We start from the raw sequence: 24,027 nt of genomic DNA, 5'->3' as shown, positions 1-24,027 counted from the left end.
AGCTGGATAATTCTTTGCTGCAGGGGCCTGCCCTATGCACTATCAGGTGTTTAGCAGCAGCCCTGCAGATCTTATACCAGTACCGCCCTCCCCTAGTTGTGACATCCAAAAATGTCTCCAAACTTTGTCAAATGTCACCTGAGGGACAAAATCATCCTTCAGTTGAGAAGCGTGGCTATAGAGTGACAGCTACAATGAGAGTCGAGGCTTCCTGAATGTCAGGCAAATGCTTTTTCCCTTAGGACAGAGCTATGAGTTCAGGGTACCCACCATCTCATGAACTATATGGAATAGGGGGAAATAAAAAACTAGTAAGGGGGGCCAGTCATGGTGGCTCACACCTGTAATTCCAGCACTTTGGGAGGCCGAGGCAGGCAGATTGTTTGAGGTCAGGAGTTCAAGACCAGCCTGGCCAAAATGGTGACAGACCATCTCTACTAAAAATACAAAAATTAGCCAGGTGTGATGGTGCGTGCCTGTAATCATAGCTACTCGGGGGGCTGAGGCATGAAAATCACTTGAACTGGGGAGGTAGAGGTTGCAGTGAGCCAAGGTCGCACTACTGCACTCCAGCCTGGGCCATAGAACGAGACTCAGTCTCAAAAAAACAAAAAACAAACAAAAAACTAGTAAGGGGCAGACACCTGTAGCCCTAGCTACTTGGGAGGCTGAGGCAGGAGGATTGCTTAAGCCCTGGAATTCAAGGCTGCAGTGAGCTAAGATCACACCACTCCAGTAACAGAGTGAGACCTTGTCTCTAAAAAATAAATAAAATAGTCGGTAAAATTCAGCACCAATGTAGAACATCAGGAATTGAAGTATTAAGAATGCCAATAGTATTAATTACATTCGAATAATTATTTAAAACCAATTTTAAGTCTGTTAACTTGTTAAGTAATGTTTATTGAGCACCCTATGTACCAGCACTGTTCTAAGTACTTCATAGACCTTATTTCCTTTTATCCATACAACAGTCCCACAAGGCAGATCCTATATTATCCCTGTTTAACAGATGAGGGAGTTGAGTGTTAAAGAGGTCTTAAATGAGGGAGAGGTAAACTATAGCTACTAACAAGGTGAGGTGCTTCTCTGCCTTTTCATTCGTTTCTACCTCCCTTCCTTTGTTCCTTGCAGCCTGCAAGTGTCACCCCCAGGGCTCAGTCGGATCCAGCTGTAGTCGACTTGGAGGCCAGTGCCAGTGTAAATCTCTTGTGGTCGGGCGCTGCTGTGATAGGTGCTCACCTGGAAGCTATGGTTTGGGGCATCATGGCTGTCACCGTACGTAGCAAAACATACCAGGGGAAACACTTGCTCACAGTCTTGACATTTTGACAGCAGGCAAAGTCATGGGGGGAGTTTTTAAGGGGAGGAGATTGGAAACTTGACTACATTATTCAGACTATCTATGTAGATAAAATATACTGAACATTTTTTTGCTACACTTCATTCATCCATTCATCAATGGGCCCTGACTGTAGGCAGAGCTGCATTAGGAACTGAGAGTAATGAACAAAGCATAGTCCATGCCTCTGGAAGTTTGCAGTCTGTATCAAATGGATGGTTAAGGTAAAATGTGGAGCACCATGAAGGGAGCTGGCAAAGCCAGCTTGAGGATCTAGCTCACGAGCCCAGTGGCTGGAAAGGCTAAAACAATGATAAGATTGGGGAGTCAAGAAAGGGACAATGCTGCCACCACAGACAAGACTTCTCCCAACAAGGGTGTCACCCTTTCTGATGCGAGGTTTGCAAACAGCCTTGTAACTCAGTTCATAAGTCACTCACTGATAAGGGTTTAGATGGGGCTTCATCCACAGGTGATAATCCAGCTCTCATGGTATATAGTTCTCTCTTCACAGTGAAAATCATTAGTGAAAATACTGTTCCCTCAGATTCCTACCTTAGGAACCATGAAAACCTACAGATAGGTTAATTTCCTTTCCAAGTAGGGAAACATATCTTTTCTGTCGTAATTCAGAGAGATGGTTCCCCTTCCTGGGCATTGCTTGGGCATGGCCGCCCACCCAGCCCATCACTGGACCCATCATTGCTTTCTTTTCTTTTAAAAAAAAGTTACAAAATGCCTGAGATACACAAAGGGATCTAGACAAAGGAACAAACATTTCTTCCATGTGCCACCATATCAAATAAACTGGCATCACATTGTGGCACAGGGAAGATTGGCTCAAGGGATTCAACAATTTATCAGAAAAGGATTGGGCCTCTCCCATCTTGTCTAGGAAAAAGAAAACTCTGACCGTGTTAAGATGGGTTCTTACATGGTTTATAATCTAGAGGTTATATTAATACTATACCATTATTATAGTATAGTAGTTATATATACTATATTAATACTATAATATTAATACTAGAGGTTTTATTAATATACCTAAGATATATGGAAGTTTAAGTCATTAAAAACATGTTACTTGTTTGGTTTCTCTGTATAAACAACAAATGTTCATAAGACCCAATTGTTCGCAACATACTGTTTATCCAGTGACTCAGTGAGTTGTTATTTAACGTTTACCTGGAACTCATTATAAGCTCTGTCCTAAGCACCTTACAGGCTTACTTGGTTCACCGAGCTTGGGACAGGAAACGTGACACCAGAACTGTAACTCTTTCACCACCACACACCACTCATCCCTGCCCCAGCATACTTCTCTTTGCTTTATCCAGCATGTCACTGCCATCCTCAAGGATCAAAGGACACTGTGTGTGACCTAGTAACAGGACAGTGCCCCTGCCATGGAGAGGTGTCTGGCCGCCGCTGTGATCGCTGCCTGGCAGGCTACTTTGGATTTCCCAGCTGCCGGTCTTGCCCTTGTAATGGGTTTGCTGAACTTTGTGATCCTGAGACGGGGTCATGCTTCAATTGTGGAGGCTTTACAACTGGCAGAAACTGTGAAAGGTATGGAATTCATATGCACTTTAATTTCCAGGTTTTTGATACTTTGTTCCAATCTCCTAATGGAGGTCCATTGAGTAGAGACTCAACAATATTTAAGTGTGGGAGGGAGGACTGTTAAAGGTGGGGGAGATCATTGTTTTCTCACCCTTCAAAATCATCTTACGAGCCAGAAAATGTTGGATTAAATCAATAACACACATTTGCCTGGCATGTTACTTTCTATGTTCCTCAAATGTGACATGTAAATCGAGTGCTATTACACAGAGTTTAATTGACCATACCTTGAGACTTTTGATTTAAAACCAAAAGTTGTTTTGCAGAGCAAATGAACGTCTTCTAAAATATTCAGTTTTCAGAGTTGCACTGTTTTAAAGTATAGCAAATCCTCATTGGCTAACGTGATCTTTTCCTGGGAACATTTTGGTGAAAGGAAATTGTCTTGACAGGTGTATTGATGGTTACTATGGAAATCCTTCTTCAGGACAGCCCTGTCGTCCTTGCCTGTGTCCGGATGATCCCTCAAGCAATCAGTATTTTGCCCATTCCTGTTATCAGAATCTGTGGAGCTCAGATGTAATCTGCAATTGTCTTCAAGGTTATACGAGTATGTGGTATAGTGCTTGATGCAATTTTTTCTCTTTATCCCACACTATAATCTGTAAAATGATCATATATTCATGACTTATCTATCTTGGACAGATGTGTGGTGCAGAAATGGTAAGAAGACACAATGTGATAAATTGCTGCTTTATTGAACAAAGAATTTGAATGATTCAACAAATCAGTGACAATTAAAACTCATTGGCCACTGAGCTATAATTGTTTGCAAATAATGTTCTAGAAAATTAATTGACCAAATGAGACCAAATCAATTAATTTATTTAAAATAAAATTATCACATGTTAAGTAAGATATAAATGTGATAAAGTAGCATATATACTATATATAACAAGCAACTAAAAAATAAATGGAATTAGTCAAATGCTTCTTTGCATAATGTCAAATATTCAATTTGATATTTCATAGACATTACGAATTTTTTCAGATATCGTGAAACAATATTTGGGCGTTCTACAGACATCACATAAGTCTTAATTCAAAACATGTATCTCTTGCACAATTAAAAATGTTAAAGACTTTAAGAGAGCTAGGCACAGTGGCTCACACCTGTAATCCCAGTACTTTGGAAGGCTGGGAAGTGGGTGAGGGAGGATTACTTGAGGCCAGGAATTCAAGACCAGCCTGGGCCACAAAGCAAGACCCTGTCTCCACAAAGAAATTTTAAAAATTAGCTAGACATGATGGATTGCATCTGTAGTCCTAGATACTCAGGAGACTGAAGCAAGAGGATCGCTTGAGCCCAGGAGTTCATGGTTACAGTGAGCTCTGATTATGCCACTACACTCCAGCCTGGGGCCTGTGCAACAGAGCAAGACCCTCTCTCTAAATTGAAAAAATAAAAAGGTATTTAAACACGAGTGTGAATGTTTACTACAAACAAGAAGATAACTTATGAAGTCTATTTGATTTAATGATATGTAGAACATATGGCAATATTAATGATAATTACTATCATGATAATAAATTACATGCCTGATTTTCCCCTCATTTGTTACATCTAAGGTCAACAGTTAATTCTCACCTCTTCCCTTGCAGCCTCTTTTCCATGCACAGTTTGGTGTGTTTGGTCACTTTTTAAGAACTGAGACCACGTTTGGGCTAAATGAACATTTCCAAGTGGGATGAACCAAAACGTGGAGAGTGGAGCCACAGTTTGGGCACCTAAAAAGCTGCAGTCATCTCAAGGTTGCAAGGGTAAAGAGTGTTGGAGAGAAAAGTGGTTCCTCCAGACTGCTTAATAGAAACACCCTCAAGGGCTCATATGTCATGAAAACTGGTCTTGCTCATCTTCACTTCTAGAAGTGACGGCTATTGCTGTTTGGGACTTTCCCTTCAGGCCTGCTCTATTTTCACCTTAGTTCACCTCTAGGATCACCTGAGAGTGGGTTGCCCCAGGAGAACAGGGGCTGAGATTAGTCTTGGGTCCTGGGGCATGCTAGTGTGATGCTGATTATATAAGGATCTAGATATCCTGAGCCCACAGCTCCATGGTATTTGAAGAAAGCCTGGAATCCATTCTCCACCAAACACTTTTGAGTGCCAAATAATTATTTTGTTCTCTAAATGAATAATAATGAAAATGAAGGTTTTGTTTCACTTAGAACACTTTTCCTTATTCACCCCGAATGTGGGATTTCTCATTATTTATTGAGGAGCCCAATAATTTTCTATTTAGGACATCGATCTCCTCCTCGCTCCCAACACTGACACCTCACCCCATTCCTTTTCCTCCCCCTGTCTTTCAGGTACTCAGTGTGGAGAATGCTCTACTGGTTTCTATGGAAATCCAAGAATTTCAGGAGCACCTTGCCAACCATGTCCCTGCAACAACAACATAGATGTAACCGATCCAGAGTCCTGCAGCCGGGTAACAGGGGAGTGCCTTCGATGTTTGCACAACACTCAGGGTGCAAACTGCCAGCTCTGCAAACCAGGTCACTATGGATCAGCCCTCAATCAGACCTGCAGAAGTAAGTCTGCAAAACTCCCGGGGCGAAATGTATCAGCTGAGTGACAGCTTGTAAGTGTGTTGTCAACTCTCCCATGCTCATTTCAGTTAAGCCAGTCCCAGCAGGCAAAAGCAGCACCCACCAGGTGACAGGGCTGTTGTACTGAACTCATCAACAGAAATCAGTGCAATGCAATCACTGGTATTCTCAGATGCAGCCACAATGTTCTCACTGGTATTACTAGTTTGCCTTTTGTGTCTGTTGCCTGAAATACCTGTCCTCGTGGATTCAAAGCGTTGTTTCTCAGAGTTTAGTCCGCAGTTGACCAGTGCCAGAGCAGTGGGGAGGTGAGGTGTATTAACATGCAAATTCCTAGGCTGTACTTCAGACCCACTGAGTCAGACTCTCTGGGAGTGAAGCCCAGGAATCTGCATTGTAACAAACTCATCAAGTGACTGTAATGTATAAGTGAACCATTGTTTTCAAGTCATTTAAATAAATGGGACTTTGGTGAGTGACATGAGGGAAAAATAAGATTTTTAGGCATCCTAACTGTGAGCTCTTGGCACAAGTTCCACCACATGAACTTGCCATTTGGGGAGATCGGAAACCATTAAATGGGTTCAACCTGCTTAGATTCTTCGGTAAATTCTTTACTATTATAAGGTGTTTGTTCTTTGAGCCCCTTGGAGAAATGGTACATCCAGGTCTAAAATGCTCTTTGTATGGTTTGCTAAATGCCAAATTTATCATTGAATTTACCTCTGATGATGGTTTTATCATCCTAGGATGCTCCTGCCATGCTTCTGGCGTGAGTCCCGTGGAGTGTCCCCCTGGTGGGGGAGCTTGCCTCTGTGACCCTGTCACTGGTGCATGCCCTTGTCTGCCGAATGTCACAGGCCTGGCCTGTGATCGTTGTGCTGATGGATACTGGAATCTGGTCCCTGGCAGAGGATGTCAGTCATGTGACTGTGACCCTAGGACCTCTCAAAGTAGCCACTGTGACCAGGCAAGATACTTTAAAACTTACTAGTGCACTCAGAGTAAGGACTGATAGTGAGACATGGTTTGTAAATGTGTAAAGAAAGTTTTTTTTATGTACTGTTGTTAATTAGTGCATTTAAACAGGATTGGCCTTACAGGGGATGGAGTCAGCCTCTATCAAGGAATGAAAACCAAAAAAAGAGAATGAGCATCTCAGTTCAGCTTCGCCTACTTCAGTTTTCTCTCTGTGACTGAGGAAGTCAGAATTCATACACAATGGAACACAGACATCAACCTCACCTTTCACTATTTCATACGTGTAATCATAGGGAAGATCTAAGAAATAATCAGAAGAGATTATTAATCAGAACGAAAATAAACAGATACCTTCAAAACCCACAAGTCCATTTAAAAAACTGAGCTGTTGTTTCCTATTGCTCACCAATGGCTTTACATATGGGTAAAATAAGAAGTCTTCTTGACTTCTAGACTGGCATCATGTAGGCATGTGTACCAGGAGCAAATCTTCAATGTTTCATATACAACTAATACTACATAGATAGATGCATGTGTGATTTTTCAGTCAATAAACCAGTGAGCACAGAATTTTTAATAAGGATAACATTACTTGTGGGAAAAAAACTATTTGTTAATATCATGCCTAGTTTTTTTGGCAGTTGTTTTGGTTTTTGTCTTTTGGCTTAATCTATTCTTTGAAATAATTTTCACATTAATAGAGTTTGGGGGGAAAAGGGTAAAAACAATGACAAGAAATGTTAGAAAAAGCCAAATTCACAATATAGGGATCAGGATTTAATTGGAATGAAAATGCAAATTTAAGTAACTGGAGTCTTTTCAATTAGTAAGCATGGCTCACCTCCTATTTCAGCTGCACTATTTAACCTATTATTCAAAGGTCAAATCTTTTGAAGGTAGTTCTTATATGTAGAACGTGTTTTTCCTTCTCTTCTTTTCCTTTCTTTCCAATCCTCATCCACCAACCCACATAAACACCATACTTTTTTTTTTTTTTTTTTTTTTTGAGACAAGAGTCTTGCTCTGTCACCCAGGCCTGAGTGCAGTGGCATGATCTTGGCTCACTGCAACCTCCGCCTCCTGGGTTCAAGCAATTCTCCTGCCTCAGCCTCCTGAGTAGCTGGGATTACAGGCCCCCGCCACCATGCCCTGCTAATTTTTGTATTCTTAGTAGAGACAGGGTTTCATCATGTTGGCCAGGCTGGTCTCAAACTCCTGATCTCAAGTGATCCGCCCACCTCGGCCTCCCAGAGTGTTGGGATTACAGGCACGAGCCACGACGCCCAGCCCCCACAACATACCTTTTTAAAAATAAGCTTTTTGTTTCAGAATACATTTGTGAAGTTGTAAAGATAGAACAGAGAAAATAAACACCATACCCAGTTTCTTCTATTATTAACACCTTATATTAATTTAATAACATTTGTCACTATTAATGAATCAATATTGATACATTATTGCTAACAAATTTAGTCAGATTTCCTTAATTTTTAGCTAATGTCCTTTTCCTGTTCCAGGAGTCCATTCAGAACACATTATATTTAGTCATCTTATTTCCTTAGGCTCCTGTTGGCTGCGATAGTTTCTCAGGCCTTCCTTATTTTGTAGAATGTCGCTCAATTCAAATTTATCTGGTATTCTTCTCATGATTAGACTGGGTTTATAGGTTCTGAAAACACCAGAGAGGTCAAGTGCCACTCTCATCACATCCTATTAAGGGTACATATTATTAACATGACTTATCACTGTTAATGTGAATTTTGGTCACCTGATTGAAGCAGTGTTTGTCAGGTTGTTATATCATCAAGTTACTCTTTTTCCTCCTTTTTCTACTGTGCTCCATGGAAGGAAGTCACTATGTACAACCTACTTAAGGAGTAGGGGGCTATGCTCTTCCTCCTCAAAGACAGAGTATCTCCACGAATCATTGGAATTCTTCTGCACTGGAGATTTGTCTGTTGTCTTACGTTTATTCATTCGTTCGACCGTTTATTTATATCAGCATGGACTCATGGATATTTACACTTTTGGGGATAGTCCAACACTACTTTATTTTGTGGTTCAAATTGTTCCAGCTTTGGTCACTGGAAGATCTCTCAGTGGCTCCTGTGTCCCTTTGACATAGGCCAATACTGTAGAGTTTTAAAAAGCATTTCTTACTTTCTGGCACTGCAAAATGTTCCAGGCTCATCTTATGTATTCTCTGCCCCAGTCCTAGAATCAGCTATTTATCTAAGGAACACTGATTCCTTTACTAGAGAGTAGTGTTAGAAACCAAGATCTGGACACTGGACGGCCATGCCTGTTTTATAAGCTCCCCTCCGTTCCCCATGCCTGCAGCCACTAACCATAGAATAAAGTGGTAGATCTCCACGTGACCACCTGGCTTCCCAATTCTTGAGGGACTCCTAGTGCTCAAGACAACGCTATATGGCAAGTTTCTTAGACCTTTTGGGAAGCATATTTGTAGCAGCATTCAATAAAGACCACAGTTCCAAGGTAGCCTATGAAGCTGAAAGATAGATGGTTTTGGTTTAACCAGGAAGCCCCTCATGACAAGGGTCCTTTGGGTTATTTGGTGCATAGGAGATCCCTTGGGGGAACACTGGTCTCTGCAATCAAGAAACATGTTCACTGGAGTGCAGAGAAGACATGTGGACATTTAGATTCCCAGCTGTTTAAACAACTACTGATAGATGTCTCTATGTTAGCCAAGAGGTGGCTCCTGGTACATTCCCACAGAGAGATCCAAATGTGCCATCCATTATTTTCATCAACACTTTAGATGGAGTTGGAGAAACATGCTTCTCAAATTTGCAGATATTACAAAGCCGTAAGCTAATATGATAAAGACAGAACAAGATATCCCAGTAGGCTGTCATGCAGGCTGGAAACAAGGAGATGAAATGTTAACAGGGTAAAAGTAAAGTTTTGCAACTGGGTTTTTTAAATCCCTTGCATAAATACAGGGTGGGAGTAAGAACTTGGCACCAGCTCTTGTGAGAAAAATCTGAGGATTTTCATTGCGTGCAGGCTTCCAGTGAGCAAGCAGAGTGGTAGGGTTGCCAAAGAAGCGACGCCTGGACAGGCTGGAGTAGGGGGGTGCTGTGCCCAGGTTGAGGACAGTTACCGTCCCATTATCTGCTCTCCTGGCCCGATGGTGCCAGGAGCATTGTTGTCATTTCTGAGCACCATATTTTAAACATTATATTGACAGACTAGTATGTGCCCAAAGGGAGACAACCAAGATAATGGACAGAACTATGCTATTCTGTGACAAAGGCTAGAGAGACTTAGGGGTGATCGACCTGAAGAAAAGAAGCCAAGGTAGGTTGGAATGGCCATCTCTAGTTGAGAGAAGGACTGTAAGGGGGAAGAGGCAATTGCAAACTGTTTTGTGCAATTTTGTAAGGACACAGAACAATGGGAACAAGTTAAAAGGAGGCAGATTCTACTTTGGTATAAGAAAGCACTGCCCAATAATCAGGGGCAATCAGCAGTACAACAGGCCTCAGGGCAACAAGCACCACATAACTCCTTACATTTGAGCAGAAGCTGGCAGGAACTCCAAAGATATTGAAACTTGGCAGATTCAGGCCAGGCATGGTGGCCCACACCTGTAATCCCACTTTGGGAGGCTGAGGCAGGGGCATCACTTGAGGTCAGGAGTTCGAGACCAGCCTGGCCAACATGGTGAAACCTTGTCTGTACTAAAAATACAAAAGATTGCTGGGCATGGTGGTGCATGCCTGTGGTCCCAGCTACTCGGGAGGTTGAGGTGGAAGTAATTGCTTGAACCTGGGAGGCAGAGGTTGCAATGAGCTGAGATCGTGCCACTGCCTTCCAGCCTGGGGAACAGAGTGAGATTCAGTCTCAAAAAAAAAAAAAAGAAAAAGAAACGTGGCAGATTCAGTCACTCTATGAATCCAGCCACTTATTCACGGGAAACTTACGGAGTTGTTGTTTAAGCAGCTAATTTAGGCCTACAACAATAGTGATTTGCTTTTGTATTTTCTCCTGTTAATTTTCCAACCTCCTCAGTTTTCAGAAAAGCTGGTCTAGAGTTCAGCTGGGAGGGTAAAGAAAAGTTCAGCCCTCTCTGAAAAACACAGTTAAGTAACTCTCATTAAATCATTAAGCATGAAGTACAAAAAAAAAAGATGTTTTCTTGAGCAAAACGCTAATCCAGTTGGTAAAAACTACATCATACATTCCATAATGAAAACATTACTTGACACATTAACTGATGAATGGTAGACCAGGTCTTTGGCCTCACTCACTTACGGAGGAACTCCCATAACAGTTGAGGAAAAGAATCTGGCCCATTTCTCATTATGTGTTTTGTGTTCATTTATATCTGTGTATGTTTCCCAGTTTGGGCCACCTGTCCCTGAACATCTGGACGCAGGCGATATATTCAGGAGCTTTAGGCCAAAGCACATTAACTCCTGATCCTTGGTATTGTCGGGGGTGGCTGCTGGCCATGGGAATCATCCTTCCTCCGCCTTTGCACAGCTGTATGTTCTAAATCACCAGAGGGGAAAATGTTTCCTGTTAAAATGCATTATTTTTTTAGACCATAAAGCTTGTCAATTCCTCACCCATGACTGTTCTCACAGCTTACAGGCCAGTGTCCATGTAAATTAGGCTACGGCGGGAAACGTTGCAGTGAGTGCCAGGAAAATTATTATGGTGATCCACCTGGGAGATGCATTCGTAAGTACTGGGAATCCTAAAAACTCATTTATGCAGTCAGCCTGGCCCTACCATGGACATGCTATGAATCAACTGAATTTAAAATTTTTTTTTTGGTTGCTTTTAATAAGGTGGACTTAGAAAATTCACAAAGTTTAATTCTACATTTTGAAAATAATCTTCCTGTAGCCCTGCAAAAAGATTATTTTCCTCCTATGTTAAAAATTTAGCCTATATTAAAATTCGTAGCCTGTCTTAAAATTCCTCAAACTCATTACAAATGGAACAGTCAGCTTCCAAAAGAAGAAAATCCAAAGAAATGTCAGGTATCATGGGCTTATCACCCTGGTCAGTGATACATAGCCACACATGGCAACTCTTTCCTCCTCTCCATTCCTTTATAAATGTGCCCTTGTGGCTAAAAAACATTGCTCATTCCCTTGCCCCATTCAAATGCACAGTCTGAATGATTTTCTCTGGGCCCCGCTTATTCAGTTCTAAGTGGAATTGCTGGGTTAAAACCCAGGGTGAAACTTTGGCTCTTGGAAAATCTATCTTAAAGCCTCTTTCCCTGTGTGCCTCTACTGTTTTGATAATCTTATTTCATAAAAATGCTTTCATCTTTTATAGAGAAGCAGTAGAGGAAACTGCAAATAATCAAGTCAGGCCACAAACCCCACTAAAGCTCCTGGGGAAGAGTGGCTAACAAGGGGGAATGGCCTCCGGGTGATGAAGTGGCATGACACCGTCCCCTAAGTGGTACCTGCTAAGCCTCTGCACCAAGGCCAATGTGCTGGACAGATGTTATCTAGCTGAAGAGCCTAGTGTGTTAACTAGTTTTTATTTGTAATTGGCATCATTTTTACTCAAACTAACGAATGCTTTTTTTTTTTTTTTTTTTTTTTTTTTTTGAGACAGGGTCTCACTCTGTTGCCTGTGCTGGAGTGTAGTGGCATGATCACAGCTCACTGCAGCTTTAACCTCCCTGGGCTCAAGTGATCCTCCCACCTCAGCCTCCAGAGTAGCTGGGAATACATGTGTATGCCACCACACCTGTCTAATTTTTGTATTTTTTGTAGAGATAGGGTTTCACCATGTTGCTCATGCTGGTCTGGAACTCCTGGGCTCAAAAATCCACCCACCTTAGCCTCCCAAAGTGCTGGGATTATAGGTATGAGCCACCACACCCAGCCTCAAATGCATTTTTAAATTACTTATTCCTTGCAGTTAGTCCAACAACATAAGCTAGTGATTCCCTAATCTTTTGGAGATTGCAGTAAGATCAGTAGATCTCCCTATCCTCTATCTTCAGGCTTGGTCAGAAACCTACTCAAATAAAGTACTGTGTGGAATCAGTTTTTTTTTTTAATTAAGACGAAATGAATTTAATTTCCTCTCCTTTTTGGCAAATGAAATTGTTTTCCTTATGTAATGGAAGACAGCATGGTCAGCACACCCAAGCTGGGCTTTACTCAGAAGAAGTGTGACCATGGGACTTCTTAGAGAGTCTCGATACACCACCCTCCGAGGCTGTAGCAGCAGAGTTACTACCATGTGTCCATCATTAAATCACACTTCTTACTCAAATAGATGAGGATCCCACTTGTAGACGCTTGCTCTCACAAAATAAAAACATCTGATATTTACCAAATTGAAATAGTAAACTGATTTGTTAGTGGAATATAGAGAGCCATGCTGTCTTATAATGGCTATTGCACAGATCTCTGAAATTATATTGGCTTTAAATATTCATCTTAGAAGTGTGAGTTGGGAAGATTCTCAGGAGAGAAGAAAAGACCTGATTCTTGAGCTAGTCATCAACAAAAGACCCAGTGACATTCTCTGCTCCTTCTCTTTTCCTTTTTAGCATGTGATTGCAACAGGGCGGGTACCCAGAAGCCCATCTGTGATCCAGACACAGGCATGTGCCGCTGCCGGGAGGGTGTCAGCGGCCAGAGATGTGATCGCTGTGCCCGGGGTCACAGCCAGGAATTCCCTACTTGTCTTCAATGTCACTTGTGCTTTGATCAATGGGATCACACCATTTCTTCCCTCTCCAAAGCGGTGCAAGGGTTAATGAGACTGGCTGCTAACATGGAAGATAAAAGAGAGACCCTGCCTGTCTGTAAGGCAGACTTCAAAGGCCTCAGAGAGAACGTGTCTGAAATAGAAAGGATTTTGAAACATCCTGTTTTCCCATCTGGGAAATTCTTAAAAGTCAAGGATTATCATGACTCTGTTAGGTAAGATTTATGCTCAAGTAACAGACAGCCAAACTCCTGATTTGCCTTAACTCCCGCCAAGCTTTAACATCCTCAACCTTCAATTTAGAAATGTACCTATGTTGACTTTAGGGGACTGATAGTTGTTCAGTTAATAACCAGGCTGGGCCGGGCCCCGTAGCTCATGCTTGTAATCCCACCACTTTGGGAGGCTGAGGCGGGTGGATCACTTGAGGTCAAGAGTTCTAGACCAGCCTGGCCAACATGAAGAAACCCCCTTTCTACTAAAAATACAAATATTAGCCAGGCGGGTGGCAGGCACCTGTAATCCCAGCTACTCAGGAGGCTGAGGCAGGAGAATCGCTTGAACCCTGGAGGCGAAGGTTGCAGTGACCCAAGATTGCACCATTGCACTCCAGTCTGGGCAACAAGAGTGAAACTCTGTCTCAAAAACAAAAACAAAAACAAACAAACAAACAAAACAGCTGGTAATCATGTTTGTCTACTTTTTTCTCACCTAGTTAGGATTATATCTGATTTTTACAGATGCCGTTGATTGCAACAAAAAGACAGTCATTAATGGGGAAGCCCAAACTCAGTAAAGCTGAAAGATATAAAATTGCAAGTATGGTAGTTATGGTGGTTTCAAAAACAACATATATTTGTTTCAATGATACACCTAGTGAAAATTTACCAAATCTTCCCAAGCTCTTCAGGTGTTTAGATGCCTATACACTAATATGAAGTCTTATACCAAGTATTTTCATTTTTCGAAAAGGCAAGCTTATTTTTATTACATATTACTGAATCTTTTAAAAAAATTTAACCATTTGTTGAGATTATGTTGATAGTTTTGGGCCATGGCTCAGCAAACTACAGCCCACAGGTGGAATCTTACACAGCCTTTGTTTATGTAAATAAAGTTTCCTTGGAGCACAGCCACACCCATTTATTTACCCCTCCTCTGTGACTGTACTGTCCAGAATGGCAGAGTTGAGTAGTTATGACAGAGATGCTATGCTTCCTAAGGCAAAGTTTGCCAACCTGTTATGGGCAAAACCAGGATGAATTGGGTATAGTTTCTACCCCCATAGAAGCACATAGTCTGCTAAGAAACCCCAAAAATGTGCCTATCTAGCAAAATAGCCTTCCTCACCAAGAAAAGTTCCTGGATTAAGGAATAGTTGAAGCTGCAGAGGCTTATGTCATATATAACACAAGTGTAAATATAAGGTCACTTATTACCTATAGGGAAATATCCCAGAAATATATGATAATTGCTTAAAAGGTGCACAAGGAAGAAGGTATTACTAGGTAGTTCAGGGAAAGGGTCACCACATCATAAATGCAACGACAGGGCCCAGGGAGGCCACATGGCCAGGGTCAAGCTGGCAGGTGACAACAGGCACATCTATACCTCTCTAAAGACTTCTGGGCTGGGCACAGTGGCTCTCGCCTATAATCCCAGCACTTTGGGAGGCTGCGGCAGTAGGATCTTGAGGCCAGGAGTTCAAGACCAGCCTGGGCTACATAGCAAAAGGATCATGTGAGCCCAGGAGTTCAAGGCTGCAGTGAACTATGATTGTGCCACTGCACTCCAGTCTGGGTGACAGAATGACACCCTGTCTCTAAAAACAAAGAAGGAATAAAACTTCTTCTGCATTGCAGGATCTGGACCCCTATGTTAACAGATCTCCTCAATTTTCTAGAGATGTCAGATATCCCTATTTTTACTGAACTATCCCCACTTCAAAATGTATACAGCTAATCCAATAGCACTTGTAAGAAGCCCTACTGTATAGCCCAAAGAAAACTTGTCTGAGAATGAGCTTTGGCCCATGGACCACTGGCATGTGGTTAGACACCATTAGGAAAATGTCAGACAAAGTAGCACAAAGAAAGCAGAATGAGCCAATCCACTGTGGACATTCTGGACAGACTGCAAGAGCCACAGGCAGAGCCAGAGAGAAAGAGTGAGAAAGAGGAATGCCCAACCCAGGTCTGGAGTGAGGAGAAAGCAGGGGCTGCTGAGCTTCAACCAGCAGCCCAGAGGCCTGTTCCCTTCTAGCCCACCTGCCAAACTCCTGCTTCGCTTTCACAGCCACACAAACATCACCTCCTCCCTGAAGTCTTTCCTGACTTCCTCACAGAGAGGCCTGTGTTTCCTTCTCCATCTTCTCACCTCTTTGTGCTCCTTTGCCATTTCCTTGCTGGGGGGCACCCTGGACAGGGCCTGCCCTATCATGTGCTTGTCTTCTCCAGGCCTGGTGTAGTTCTATTAAAAAAAAAATGTTGCTGGATAAACTACAAGTGGAAGGGGAACAAGAGGACAAAGAACCCCGGGTGTCATGAGCATAAATTCAGAAGTCAAACCACCTGGTTTAAATCCACTTACTAGATGTGTGGCTTTGGGCAAGCTACTAAACTCCTCCAAGCTTCAATTTCTTCATCAAAAAAGGGAGAGAAAGTCTGGATTTCATAGGATTCTTGTGAGAATTACTCAAGATCCATCACTTAGCATAGTGTCCAGCATAGGTAAGTGCTTAAGGAGTCCCAATTAGAGTAATTGTCATTATTTTTGTTGTTGTTATTGTTAGCCTGAAGAATTTCAGTTGTGACAATTGGAGCTTGAAGGAAGAGTCTATAGATTAGAGGGGAAGAGTTACAGCAGAAAACGGAAGGAAGCATTGCAGTTGTGCCAAGATAAATTAGTCCCATACATTCATTTTATAACTTCCCCCAACTGTACACTTCAAGATTTGTGCACAGTTTCTCCATCATGAGGAATGTGTTCATTATCCCCTCGAAGCAACTGTAGGTGCTAAACCCAGCAAATTGAAGTAGGACAAAGGTGTACCCCATCAAAGAAGAAGGTGATGGGAAAAAAACCCAGGGGAACACTCACCAGCAAGAAAACCTCCCTGTCACTAATGGAAAGTAAGAGTTGAGACCCTGAACAGAAGTTGCACTAAAAACAACCTTGCTGAATGCAGATTGATTCTAAATGAAGAGCTGATTTTACCCCAGGCTAAGTAAACGGTTCTGTTTTATCATATGTTGAAAGCCAGATGTAGACCAGCTCCCTTAGATTGATTTAATTGAAGCATGTCTGAACGCATGTTTTCAAACCCAAAACGAAGGAAGACAGAGCATAAACAGTCAAAATGGAATGATTTGAGAGCCTTTATTCTACTATTGCTTGTATGCTGTCCATATTTTAAATGAATGTTGCAATAGTCCAGGAAGGCGAATTAAGATGAAAGAGATGAGACATAAACACGATTATAAACCTTCAAATGAAAAACTTGAGTAGAAGGAATCCCTTCTAATCAAGAATACCTAACAGTAAGGGCAATTTTGGTGGCATTTTTTCACCAATATATCAAATGTAATACAAGCTTAACTATTTACCCTCATTTTCTCTGATAGAAAACAAATCATGCAGCTAAATGAACAATTGAAAGCAGTGTATGAATTTCAAGATCTGAAACATACAATAGAAAGAGCAAAGAATGAAGCAGACCTCTTACTTGAAGATCTTCAGAAAGAAATTGATTTGCAATTCAGTGTCCTTAATGCAAGCATCGTGGGTAAGGGAAAAATGCATTTTTGACTGTGTCTACACAATGTTTGATGAAATCCATAGTGCATTCCATTAGTGAGTCATCCTGTGCTTACCACCATAGTACCTGAGCACTTCAGAACATGCAAACACAACCATTAAAGGTATTATTTGTTCATGGATATTTCAACTTTTTAAACATCACAGAGCCTGGATAGCATTCACTCAAAAATAACAAGTAAACAATGTCTGATATTAAACAAATGCTAACACCCAAAGTAATCTAGTGCCAAACCCATGTAAGGGGTCTTGAGTAATCAACAACTTAGAAAATCTAATATGGCCATAAACAAATGAGAGAGACATGTTTATATGCCTTTCTTGGTATAGGCCACTCCATTTTCAGTAACCATAAATGCAAAGGAATATGAGGCAAAACAAAACAAAACAAAACAAAATCCACAACATTTCTCATAGAGCTTTGTAAGGGTGGGAGTCATGCAACATAGTACAAGCCCTTAACTCATATTGCATAGTTCTTAAAACTGAATGTGAGCTATACCTAAGCCAAGATAATCTGCAGGAGAAATGGAACTCTAAAGCAAAACTTTTGATTAGCTCATCTCCTATTCAAGATGATACCCCTGTTATATTTGGAAATGGACAACCTGTTACTACTGAGAGAAGCATCCCTGAGTTTATTCACACCTAAGACATCCAACTGAGAGGCAAATATACATGAATCCATGTCAGGAAAAAACTTTGACTGCTTTCATTATCCTATGTATATACTCCTGTGTTTTATCTGATTTTGGCCTAGAAGAGAAAAAAAATAGAAGGCAGTTAGGAACACCTAATTTCCCTAAAGGAATGCCTAAATTTAGTGAAATAAATTCTAGCAAAGATGTATTGATGCTGTTTAATAAATGCCATGTAATGAGTAAGGAATCTATTCTGATTCCTAATCTAGAAGACAGTTCCCACTAAAAGAACTCAAAATCCATCAGTGGTCACCTGACACCAGGTAAAATAAAGTGAAACTGCCCCCATGCTAATCCTCTCAAACTTGCAGTCCAACAGCAGTTACTGGGCTTTTTTCCAATGCCTGACATTGCGCAGTAGAAACAGGCAGATCATTACAGCAAGTCCCTACCTTTGAGTTATTTCTATCTAATGGGGGCAGGGGACAAGAATATAAGCCACCCCAAATAGCATTAAGACTGTTAGACCATCTTAAAGCTGCTTCAAAAACAGAGTAGCAAAAACGAAATTCTTCCTGGGTTCATTAGTAAAGCCTTCAGGGAATAGTTGGCAATTGAATTATCTCCACAGGTAGGAGAAAATCTTCCATAAAAATGAAAGAATAAACGAATTCTGAGTAATAGGAACTTTTTTTTCATGATAAGTGAAAAACATGATATATTAAGAGTATGGTCTTATAAGAACCAGAAAAGTTTGAAAGATAAGGTATGGTTGTCTCCTGCCTGGATTATGGTTCTACAGGGAGTAAAGATCAGATCAGGATCGTGGGCCTCTGGTTCCTAAAATATGGAGTTATAGTTTAAACCCCTAATATACTATAATTTACAATAAAATATATCATACACACCTTATTACTTTCACAAATTTGTATTAATAATGCAAACATAGGAAATGTAGAGAAGTGCTTAAGAACACAGGCTCTAAAGTCAAACACCCTGGATTGACATCCTGGTTTCATCTCTTACTATCAATGAGAACTTAGGCAAATAACTTTCCTCAATAGAGCCTCAGTTTCCTTATTTGTAAAATGAAGATGATCATACTAATGTGCATTTCACACTGTTTTGTGAAGATTGAAGAAGAAAATTGATGGGAAGTATAGTACAGGCACCTACAAAGCACCCAGCTAACTGTTGTTAGCTATTGTTATCAGCCTCAACATCAGGGTTCAGGAAACCGCAGCATCAGGGCAAATCCTGCCCACAGCCTGTCTTTGTAAATACTACTTCAGTAGAACACAACCTCACCTGTTTATTTACATATTGCCTGTAGCTGCTTTCACTCTACAATGGCAGAGGTGAGTAGTCGGAACAGAAATGCTTTGGCCAGCAAAGCCTAAAACATTAATTATTTGGCCTTTGGAGAAAAAGTTTGTCAACTCCTGCTCTATAGGGTTAAGTAAATTTAGTTGGTTTATTATATTTGAGTGTATATAGGTATTCATAGTTAAGACCTTATATTTGTGGAAATATTTACAGAATATATTCATATTATCTCAATTCTCACAAATTATTATCACCAATTTACAGAGGAAGGAACGAAATATAAGAGATGAACTGATTTGCTCAAGGGTATGCCCAGGCAGTAAAGGGTGAAGGCAGGACTCACACCACATCTGTGGACTTAAATCTCAATGCCATGTATCTATTCTATCCATATCTATTATACTATAGCTAATCCTTCCCCCATCAAATGCAAATTCAAGGAAGATGCTGAAATTTTATAGTGATAGTTGAGACCAAGACAGTAGCCAAATTATAGAATGATTATCTTAATAACTGATATGTAATTTCATTTGTTTTCACAAAACTTACCTTCAATTTGCATTGACATAGACTCCTCAGAAAACATCAAGAAATATTATCACATATCATCATCTGCTGAAAAGAAAATTAATGAAACTAGTTCTACCATTAATACCTCTGCAAATACCAGGAATGACTTTCTTACCATCTTAAATACATTAACCTCCAAAGGAAACTTGTCATTGGAAAAATTAAAGCAGATTAAGATACCAGATATCCAAATATTGAATGAAAAGGTAAATATTCATGATGGTAAGGTCAAAGCATTTGTGGTTTTTACTTGATATACGAACCTCTTCAATGATATTTCCCTAGCTTACATTCTAAATTTCTTTTCATTATATATTATAAATATATAATTATATGTATGTATATAAAATATATATTTTATTATATACTGTAAAAAGCCTTATTTTTATTTAACTCAAGAATTGATCAAAGAGTAAAGATTATGGCTTGATTTGATTATTTGATATTATTTACTATTTCTAAAACAGTACAGGCTATGAACATTTGCTCCTCTTGCTTCATTATAAGAAAAAGGCTAATTCTCTCAAAAGAGTAAAAAGTGCAGGCTGGGCATGGTGGCTCATGCCTGTAATCCCAGCACTTTGGGAGGCCGAGGCAGGCAGATTACTTAAGGCCAGGAGTTCGAGACCAGCCTGGCCAACATGGTGAAACCCCCTCTCTACAAAAAACACAAAAATTAGCCGGGGGTAGTGGTGTGCACCTGTAATCTCAGCTGCTCAGGAGGTTGAGGCAGGAGAATCGCTTGAACCTGGCAGGTGGAGGTTGCAGTGAGCGGAGATGGTGCCTTTGTACTCCAGCCTGGGTGAGAGAGCAAGACTCTGTCTCAACAAATAAATAAATATTTTTTAAAAAGTGAAACTCACGTGTAATTCCTAAAAGTTTGACTATTTTCTCAGAAAACTATAAATATAAAGGATGACAGACTGACACAATACTGATAAGTAATTTAGATGTTTAGTTACCTAGGAAATGTTTAATGTTTAATGGGTTACCCCCATGTACCAAGGATGAACAACTATTGAAGAAATATATGAATAAAGCAATGCCTTCACTCAATGAGCCTGGATGGCATTACAGCTCTGACGGCCAGGCATGGTGGCTCATGCCTGTATTCTCAGCACTCTGGGAAACCGAGGTGGGCAGATCATCTGAGGTCAGGAGTTTGAGACCAGCCTGACCAAACTGGTGAAACCCCGTCTCTAATAAAAATACAAAAAATTAGCCAGGCGTGGTAGTGGGCACCTGTAATCCCAGCTACTTGGGAGGCTGAGGCAGGAGAATCTCTTGAACCCAGGAGATGAACGTTGCAGTGAGCCAAGGTCACACTATTGCACTCCAGTCTAGGCAACAAGAGCGAAACTCCGTCTCAAAACAAACAAAGAAAAAAAAGCTCTGACAACAAGTTGCTATTTAATGTAAATCATTTCTCTTGCAAGGTGTGTGGAGATCCAGGAAATGTGCCATGTGTTGTGCCCTTGCCCTGTGGTGGTGCTGTCTGCATGGGCCAGGAAGGGCACAGGAAGTGTGGGGGTGCCGGCTGTCATGGCTCCCTGACCCTCTCAACGAATGCCCTCCAAAAAGCCCAGGAAGCAAAATCTGTTATTCGTAATTTAGACAAACAGGTTCGTGGGTTGAAGAATCAGGTAAATACCTTCTCTTGCTTTATTTGTAAAGTTATAGCAATAAAGAAGCAGACTGCTTGAAATTTATAAAACTGCCATATAACTTCCAAGTGAGAAGATAGATTCTAGATAGTTGGTGTTCTTTTGCCTGGAAATATGGGATAAAATTGTAGATGATGTGAATGTAGATTTAGAAATAGAGATGAATATTGATATTTTCCGATTATATATATGTATACAGTTGACCCTTGAACAACATGGGGATTAGGGACACCAGGCTTCCACTCCACAACTGAAAATTTATGTATAACTTTTGACTACCCCAAAATTTAACTGCTAATAGCCCACTGTTGACTGGAAACCTTACCCATAACTTAAATAGTCAATAATATATATTTATGTATGTATTATATACCATATTGTAACCATAAAGTAAGCTAGAGAAAAGAGAATATTATCAGAAAAATCATAAGGAAGAGAAAATATACTTACTATTCATTGAGAGGAAATAGATCATCATTAAGGTCTTCATCATCATCTTCACATTGAGTAGGCTGAGGAGGAGGAAGAAGAGGGGTTTGTCTTGCTGTCTCAGAGATGGTTTGAGGTGGAGGAGGTGGAAGGGGAGGCAGAAGAGGTAGGCACACTCAATGTAAGTTTTATTGAAAATAATTTGTACATAAGTGGGGGTGTGCAGTTCCAACCTGTGTCATTCGAAGGTCAAGTATGTATGTGTGTGTGTGTAAAGAGAGAGAAAGAATTCAAGGTACATTATCATAGGTCATAGACTGGTGTGGACATGTTTGTTTACAGCAAAAACTACATAGAAATGTCAGGACTCCAAGCCTTAAAAATTTGAAAACAGGCCAGGAGTATAGGTCACGCCTATAATCCTAGCACTTTGGGAGGCCAAGGCAGGAGGATTCCTTGAGCCCAGGGGTTCAAGACCTGCCTGGGAAACATAGGGAGACCCCATCTCTATTTTATAAAATAATAATAATTATAATTATAATAATAAAAGAAGTATTTAAAGAATTAAATTTTTTAAAGGGTTGAAAACTATAGATCTCTCAAAGAATAATTTTTCATAAATTCATAAATATATAAGGGTATATATGAAATCCTACTAAATATACACATTGTAATGTTAGAATTTAATGTTAGAAAATAGCTTAATAGGAATTAAACTGTGCCTTGAACTCATTCCCCTGTTGATAGACTGAGAAAGTTGTTTTAACATTTAAGTACCTTATAATTAAATCTATAATAATTTGAAATGATTTCATTTACTTTTCTGGTCATATTTATAAATGAGCATCATTTTTAATTACCTAGTTTTCTTTAAACTTTTTTGTGAGAATGCATTTTATTCTCTGGTTTGAAAACAAGGTAGTGGTGTCCTCCCCAATCTGTTTCTTTTCTGACAATATGCAAAGAGCCTCTGACAAAGAAGAAAAAGCTTTTAAAGAGCTGAAATTTTTACCACTATATGTTAAATATTGTATCAGTAAGCATTCTTGTTTGCAAGCAAAAAAAAGCCCATTCCTGGCCAGGCGCAGTGGCTCACGCCTGTAATCCCAGCACTTTGGGAGGCTGACGCAGGTGGATCACCTGAGGTCAGGAGTTCGAGACCATCCTGGTCAACATGGTGAAACCCTATCTCTACAAAAAATACAAAAAAAAAAAAGAAAAAAGAAAAAAAATTAGCCGGGTGTGGTAGTGCATGCCTGTAATCCCAGCTACTCGTGAGGCTGAGGCAGGAGAATTACTGGGGACCTGGGAGGCAGAGGTTACAGTGAGCCGAGATCACGCCATTGCACTCCAGCCTGCGCCGACAACAGTAAGACCCTGTCTAAAACAAAAACAAAAACAAAAAAAAAAGCCGACTCCTGAACAAAAAGGAAACATATGTAAGGACATCTGGGTCTCAAAATCGAGTAAAGGATAGAGGTCCAAGCTTGGGAATGGGGTGAGAACCACAGCCAAGATATATATATATACACACACACACATACACACACACACACACACACACACCCTATATCCTTGAGCAAGCATCTGATTAGCCAATCTAGAACATATCCCTACATAAATATTGAAACTTTACTTACATAGTCACAATTCTGTATTGCCACATCATTTTCTATTCACACATGGTTCTTCATTGCTTTAACAAATATCCACCTACTATGTGCCAGGCATCCACCTACAAGTTGGGAATACAGCAGCAAACATAGCAATGTAAATCCTGGTCTTATGTCCCAGTGCTTAAAACACTCCTTAATTGTTTAATGTAATTTTAAACTATTATATTGCTAATTCTCAAAAAAATAGAAATCTCACCCTCATTTAAAGGAGTCTTGATTGCCACTTGATCATATCATTAAGTCAATAATATGTTAAGCTATCAGTGTTAAAAAATTATCCTTGAAATCCATATTAGCAGAATCTAGTTTAATCAGCACATAAATGGAGAACTGGAAAGCGATGAGAGGGGATGTCATGTTGATAAAATTGTGTGCTATTTTCCTCTTGATTAGAAGGAGGGAGTGCCAGAAGAGATTGTGAGAGAATTCTCAGGAGTCAGTTGTGACAGAAGATGGATTGCAGAGGGATGTTTTAAGAGTGAAGTAATTTCATGATCTCTTTCTTTCTGAATATGGTATCAACTAATCTACGCCGAGATTTCCTCTGTATCACTTGGTGCTTTGCTAGTGCCTAGGGTATTTTATTTCTGGAATTCTCATTTTACTGCAATCCATTCTTACTGCTATCCATTTTAAAGCTAAGAAAGTTCTAGAGAATTAAGTATCAACTCTGAAAAAAAA

The 24,027-nt window shown here is 40.4% G+C and overlaps 1 protein-coding gene and 1 long non-coding RNA gene across 4 annotated transcripts in view; one reads left to right on the top strand and one right to left on the bottom strand.

Annotated features, from left to right (window-relative positions):
- LAMB4 (laminin subunit beta 4) overlaps positions 1-24,027 on the top strand; it is a 108,354-nt gene that overhangs the window by 59,673 nt on the left and 24,654 nt on the right. For 2 of the 3 annotated variants that reach the window (XM_045388609.3, XM_015447931.4), the window contains exons 19-28: positions 1,135-1,278; positions 2,680-2,911; positions 3,358-3,515; positions 5,278-5,502; positions 6,270-6,490; positions 11,121-11,217; positions 13,064-13,439; positions 16,848-17,008; positions 19,578-19,783; positions 21,014-21,220. In XM_045388609.3, coding sequence (XP_045244544.2) covers positions 1,135-1,278; positions 2,680-2,911; positions 3,358-3,515; positions 5,278-5,502; positions 6,270-6,490; positions 11,121-11,217; positions 13,064-13,439; positions 16,848-17,008; positions 19,578-19,783; positions 21,014-21,220 — 2,027 coding nt within the window. Of the gene's footprint in view, positions 1-1,134; positions 1,279-2,565; positions 2,912-3,357; positions 3,516-5,277; positions 5,503-6,269; positions 6,491-11,120; positions 11,218-13,063; positions 13,440-16,847; positions 17,009-19,577; positions 19,784-21,013; positions 21,221-24,027 lie in introns of those variants that run through there. The other variant, XM_074035804.1, reaches the window with a different exon arrangement.
- Positions 16,588-23,523, bottom strand: LOC123572310 (uncharacterized). The gene is made up of 5 exons (XR_010585807.2): positions 23,311-23,523; positions 21,692-21,753; positions 20,278-20,375; positions 19,557-19,619; positions 16,588-17,796 (listed from the first exon to the last, which is right to left on the bottom strand). It is a non-coding gene; the product is annotated as an uncharacterized lncRNA (long non-coding RNA).

The sequence above is a fragment of the Macaca fascicularis genome, chromosome 3 (genome assembly GCF_037993035.2).
Source record: "Macaca fascicularis isolate 582-1 chromosome 3, T2T-MFA8v1.1".
In the NCBI taxonomy this organism is placed as follows: Eukaryota; Metazoa; Chordata; class Mammalia; order Primates; family Cercopithecidae; genus Macaca; species Macaca fascicularis.
The sequence above is the reverse complement of the archived record's forward strand: the minus strand, read 5'-3'. Positions and strand labels throughout refer to the sequence as shown.